This window comes from Paramisgurnus dabryanus, chromosome 3 (genome assembly GCF_030506205.2).
Source record: "Paramisgurnus dabryanus chromosome 3, PD_genome_1.1, whole genome shotgun sequence".
In the NCBI taxonomy this organism is placed as follows: domain Eukaryota; kingdom Metazoa; phylum Chordata; class Actinopteri; order Cypriniformes; family Cobitidae; genus Paramisgurnus; species Paramisgurnus dabryanus.
This window is the reverse complement of record NC_133339.1, coordinates 1096215-1102790: the sequence shown is the minus strand read 5'-3', so window position 1 is coordinate 1102790 and position 6576 is coordinate 1096215. Positions and strand designations below refer to the sequence as shown.

Below are 6576 nucleotides of genomic sequence, written 5' to 3'. Positions count from 1 at the left end.
GCTAATGTCTAGTAGGTTAAATGTTGAACTTGTTATAAGTGCATAGTTTGTGGCTTTGTATATATAGCAAACCTAACAACTTTAACTGGGGAAACCGATTGTCTTAATTTGAGTTTGTAAATAAACCTTTTGTTATTTTAAATGAGTTGTTGTTGTTACTAAATGTATTCCTCACATCAACGTGTACAGTTTAAGACTAATTTACTTAATCTTCACATGTAACAAAGCTCAAACTGGTGGTAACTATAGTCACTGTACTAGTCTCTGTATTATTTCTTCTTTGATATACACAAGTCAAACATTTGTGACTTGTAAAACTCAAAAAAGAATAAGAACTGGAAGAGACAGCTCTCAGTACAGGCACATGCACATTTATTGCTCATTGAGTGAGGCAACACCTATTACAGCCATCTTGTAACACAGCTTGGGGACAATGCACAATGACAACCACAAGACTCAAAAATATAACAAAATTGTTTAAATAAACTTAACATGAAACTCTAACAAGTCTTCATCTCTGCAGAAAAACATAAAAACATTGAATTTTAAAATGTACTAATGCAGCTGAGTGCAAAGCATGTTGGGAACCAAAAAATCCTCTGGCCAGTTTCTTCAATGCTACTTTAAAATAACAAAAATCATTCATGTCACAAATTAAATGGATAAATAAAAGCTGAGTGAACATGATAAAATGAAAAATCCTGAATTAAGTGAATTAGACTGTTAGATTGAATTGATCTATTATTAATCTTGATTTATTTAATTATTTTGAGCATTCGGGTTTAGCGTGTGTTAGTAGTAGCTTCTTTTAATACACATAATGAAACTGTGTACACTAACAAGAAGCTCATACTGTAAGTTAACAGAAACTACAGATATAGCTGGTGTTAAGTTTATTTATTGAAGAGAACTGTAATATGAATATAGACTTTAAATACAGAAAAAAATCTGACAAAAACAGACATTGTGAATTAAAAATCTCAAAATCTATTACTTGAATAAAAAGATGCACATAGATTAATACAATATAAAATGCACACATTTGCAAAATACAACCATAACCTCTAACATTACACATTTTAACTTATAATGGTATTTTTTAAAAACATTTAGTTAATTCTTAAACAAGAAAAAAAACATGCATAACAATCATAGTACAATCTTAGAAAAAAGTTATAAACGTTGTCACTGGGGTGGTAGCCCACCTTTTCAAAAAGTACACTTTTATACTTAAAAGATGCATACTGGTACCTCAAAGGTACATATCTGTACAAAAATGGTACATATTAGGACTTTAAAAGGTTCCTGGGAATTTGCTGCTGGCAGAGGTGTTCGTGAGACCAGCAGGTGGTCAAGTCTCAATAGCAAAATCCTTCTAGTGCACTGGAAAGTTTCTCCCCAAAAAAATACCACAATACAATGCAAAAACCAGTGGGCATTGATGGTCCCTATGTTCCCTTACTGGAAATCAAGTGACCTTTTCTGAAGCTGTCTAAGTAAAAATCAAGGAAGGCAAATCAATAAACTTTATGAAACGTGACAAAGCGTTTAAAAAGACAAACGTTTGCTTGAGTTTTAATACAAACACTAGGAATGGGAAGATTCCCTGATTCGCTCTGTTCATCGGTATAAAAGGTTAAAGATGCGATGCATCAGTTTAAAAATTGTGCATTGGATAAAACTTAGCATTTGCACCACTATGCATCTTTTCTAACATATTTTGCATCAGTAAAAAAAAGATTTATTTACACCACTCATAATAAAATAAAATAACTATTAGTAATATATCTTACTGAACAGTACAGAGCATGACTAGACTTTGGGCTGTTGAAATTAAATGTTATTCCATAAGAATTAGTCTACAGTCATGTCAGTACCAGTAGGGTCCAGTAGGGTAACCTATTGTTAAATGCGAATAAATTAAACAGATATTTTATATCTCATATGAATTCTACAAACACATCATTCAAAACCTTTACAACTCTTATTATAGCAATAAATATGTAATGGTTTGCTAATACCACACTGACCATGATATTTACTATATCCTACATCCAATACCCAACTCTTAGATGCACTCAATCGCTCTCTCTCTCTCTCTCTCTCTCTCTCTCTCTGTCGAAACTAAACTATTACATTATTTCTTCAACAGTAACTAAATATAAGGGAGAAACTGATGTTTATCTTTAAACTATTCAGATCAAACTTTTTTTTCACTTTTCAGGTTCCGGTGATTGATACTGTAACTGGCAAAGCCAAAATTATTATATAACATTTCAGTACAGTTACTAACTAGCTATGATATCACCTATTGAACAATTAAACATCAAGTCGTCATTAACAAATGAAACGTTAATTAAAAAAAATAGCTATTAGAGAATCAAAGATTTGCAAGCATTTACTCTGAAGCACATGAAGGTTTGGATTGATAATATTAAGCATTAGTTAATGGATTGCCATCTTTTTCTCCTTTGGGCTTTTATTTAATCTGAGCATAAGTCACATCAACAGATCCAGAAGCAACACCTGAAAAAAAATTTATGTAAAAGACTAAAATTAGTATGAATCATTTAATATTTAACTTTATTTTTAAATACTAAATGATGCTTTTTTACTTTAGTTTTAGTTGATCTCACCTTTATCTCCTATCTTCACTTTAGAGTAAACAGTGTCATCACCTTCACTGGTACTCCCTAAAAATGCAGAGAGTTAGGAAACTTCATTAAAAACAACCCAACATTCCCAGTCTTTTCTCTGCAATCAGTTTCAGTTATTTGTAACTTTGTCTGACATGTCAGTTAGTCAATATAAACATTTATTTTATGTTACAGATCAATAACAGCACCTCACATCATGCTGTTGTACTGAATATCACCACAAGTGTGATTCAACATGTTACGAAAGCATGATATTATTAAGATAGCACGACTACAACATTAGGTATCTAAATCAGTGCACTGTTAAAGTCAGCTATCAAAGACAATAATGAATAAAATACAAATAATTTGAAATCTCTCTGATGATCATGAAGCAGACATCTCAGCAGAGACTTTTGTGTTTCTTTACCTTTCTTCTCTTTCTTTTTCTTCATTTTTTTCTTAGGTTTCAGTTCAATATCAGCATAGGTGAGATCAGCGGATTCACTTTCATTGTCTACAATGAAGAATAAAGAAATGCTTAAGAGTTTTCTTCCCTCAGTCTTTAGTTTTACTCTTCTAGTTGTTTCTACCTTTGCTCTTGAGTTTATTTTTCTTGAAGTTAACCTGTGAATACATGGCATCACTGGGGCCGGCCTGAGTCACTGCTGAAGAAAAATGATTTGAATCTTAAAACTTTCCAACTGATTCTTTTTTTGTAAGATGAACTATATTAGATGAGGTTAATACATTACCTGAGCTTGCGTCTTTATTGTCCGTTGCATCAACAGAGTCATAAATATTAGCATCTCCTGTAATGAAGGAACAAAATAATAAAAAGTTTCAATAGATCATCTATAAAAGCTTTATATCTTTATATTAAAGTAAGTCTGCAGAAATATTGTTAAACATTGATATTGATTAAAATGCGGTAACACTTTACCTGAAGGGGTGTTCATAAAACTGACATGACACCTTCATAATCGTGACATGACACGTCATGAACATGAAGGAGATTTAGTGCACGTTCATGACTGTCATGTGTCATTTGTTCAATTATGTCATTTTTAATGCAAAGATGACATTGTTAAATTGTCTTTGTTATGAAAACTTGTCATTAAAATGTCATTAAGTGTTAATACTGTATTATGTCAAATTATTTTAAATACCTTAACAAAATGCAACATACACATCCAAATATTATGCTTAACTTTATTTATGTGCACAAAACATAAAAAACTGACAAAAACAGAACTTGTTCTTCCTCACACAGAGGGTTCTGAAATTTTCTGACATAGTAGATAAAACTAACAAATCATTTAATCAATTTAATTAATGTAATGTAATTAACTGTTTTACCAGCATATTGCTTAACCCATTATTGTACTGTTTTATTTAATTTTTGGTGAGTCTCCAAATGCAATAAAATATAATTTTATCAAATTGTAATTATTATTATTATTATTATTATTATTATTATTATTATTATTATTATCAAATGATTGATTTAATTTGTTAAACAGGAAACTTAAGAACTGAAGAATATTCATGATGCTGTTATAAAACTATATAACAAAGTATTAATACTTAATGGCAAATTCAATTTGTATCACTGGTAAAAAGTGGTCAGATATGTTGTCTTGTTAATGTCAAGTTTCAACATCTCAAACAATGTTATCTTTGCATTAAAAATGACACCAAACGAACAAATGACACTTAATGACAGTTGTTGTAAACGTGCATATAATCTCCTTCATGTTCATAGCACGTGTCATGTCATGATTATGAAAGTGTCATGTCAGTCTTATAAGCAACACAAGGAAAGTGTTACCAAAAATGCACATAAAAAAAATGCATATGGTATTTTCCCATGTTAAACTCTGTACCATCACGTGAGGCTGTTATGGATGGTTAATTGTGTTTTTAGCCTGTTGCTATGCAGTTGCTAGTGTGTCCTGGGTGTATATTGGGATGCACTGCATCAGCTCTTATAAAAGCAGATTTCATACTGTATAAATGTTACTGTAAACTGACCAGACTGCAGTGGAGTGTATCCATCTTCAGTCTGATTCTGATCTGATGTCTGACTGATGTTCTGCTGTGGACTGACAGCTGACGGAGACTTAAAGACTTTACCTACAGTAGACAAACACAGTGCTGCTTTAGGAAAATTTACTTTTTAAGTGTGATCAAAAAAGATAAATCATTAATCTGAACAGTTTGCCAACAGGGTTATTTATTTACAGTACAAGAGACAGAACTTCATGCTGTACTAAAGGTGAAGTATGTAATTTTGGGCCTTTATAGCAACACCAAACATGATCAAAAAAATAGTAATTGTTTTAAACATCTCCCAAAACACTTCAACATGACACTGCCATCTTCCATTGTTTGTTATTTTATAAACAATTTAATGATTTCGTAGACAACACTGGTTTACAACACTGGTCCTGTTTCAGTTTATTAGTTTTGTTTGTTTGTATTTTTAATGTCACATATTTAAATCCTTAATATGTACCTTTAACATGTTCTGTTTGGTTGTATTTTGTTCTAATGTTGGTATAGTGGTGAAAAAAAAACTTAAAAGAGGAAGTGCTTCTGGACCAGTGTTGTAAACGGCTTGTGAAATGGTCATTACAAACAACTGTTTAGGGGCTGTTTATAATTGGTATTAAGATGTGTTTTGGTCAATCGGATCACAAGTGGACAAGAGACACATTTTCATTTACACCTGGTATTTTAATCCGTCTCTTTTGTCCACTTTCAACAGCTGTTGTCCCAGGGGCGGACTGGCCATCTGGCAAACCGGGCAGTTTCCCGGTGGGCCGACGTACTTTTTGGGCCGATACATCTCATACTATATTTGTCTGAGCAGCCCAGTTAGCGTCTTTTTTTCTAGACTGACCGGCCCACTGACATTTAAGCAGCAGCCCATTGGTTTTTTTTTTAACGACATTAAGCTGGCCCAATGACTGACCAGCAAAGTCATCATCCTTTCTTTTCCTAGATAGACCGGCCCACTCACATTTAAGCAGCAGCCCATTGGTTATTTTTTTTTTAATGACATTAAGCTGGCCCAATCACCGCTTTGGTTTCTGTGCAAACGAGCGTGCATCGTCGGTCAGTTCACGTGTCAAAACAGAGAGAGAGAGAGAGAGAAAACGCAAGGTAGGCGCAGCAAAACTGCGCGACAAAAAGAAGCAGGCTCTTCAGGCAGACGCTGCAAAATGTGTTAAAAACACAAATGTTTTCTGCGGCAGCAGGACCTTCAACCCACGTCGCTGGTGATGATGATGGTGGCGGTGGTGGCACTGGCAGCACCAGCACGCAAAGTGTCAGTGAGGAGAGGTAGAGAGACGAGTGAGAAGTGAGTGTAGTGCCTGCGGTAAGCAGAACTGCTTTCAAAACACAAGTTTAGATGGATACCCCTTGATAAGAGTCAAAAACACAAAATATGGTGATAAAGCTGCAATAAAATAATTCCACTCTTTGCTCTGTGACTACGAGAGTGTTTCTGATTCTTAGATTTTTCGTTGATTGTCTGTTTCAAAACGTATCATTTCTCTTCAAGCAAAATCAAACAATCGAGGAGATCTGCTTACAGAAAAAGATATGTTTATTGTATAACAACACACTTGACAGATCATGTTAAAAATCTCCATTACTGTAATCACACTAGTTTAGTTCAGTGAAATTAGTAAATACTTTCCTGTAAGTACTGGAAGTAATAATCAGTTTTCAATATTACTGTAAGCAGCACTTGTATTTTGTAATAGGTCAGCAATCCAATGGCAAATTTTACCAATTGCATGAAGCTTGTTTTAGGATTCATAAGTGTGGAATATACAGTTTTATTGCATTAATAAATAACACGTTCTAGAAGTGTTTGTCAACTCTCACTCTTTTCTACCTGCTATTAATTGGGTTTAGTGCTTTTGTG

At 33.3% G+C, this 6576-nt stretch overlaps 1 protein-coding gene across 1 annotated transcript in view; it reads right to left on the bottom strand.

Annotated features, from left to right (window-relative positions):
* Positions 1-264: 264 nt before the first annotated feature.
* Positions 265-6576, bottom strand: part of LOC135733724 (Fc receptor-like protein 5) — a 93019-nt gene continuing 86707 nt past the window's right edge. Inside the window, exons 14-19 of the mRNA XM_073813728.1 lie at positions 4671-4772; positions 3392-3448; positions 3230-3304; positions 3067-3153; positions 2637-2693; positions 265-2526 (exon numbers count right to left, since the gene is read on the bottom strand). Coding sequence (XP_073669829.1) covers positions 2480-2526; positions 2637-2693; positions 3067-3153; positions 3230-3304; positions 3392-3448; positions 4671-4772 — 425 coding nt within the window. The 3' untranslated portion in view covers positions 265-2479. The remainder of the gene's footprint in view (positions 2527-2636; positions 2694-3066; positions 3154-3229; positions 3305-3391; positions 3449-4670; positions 4773-6576) is intronic.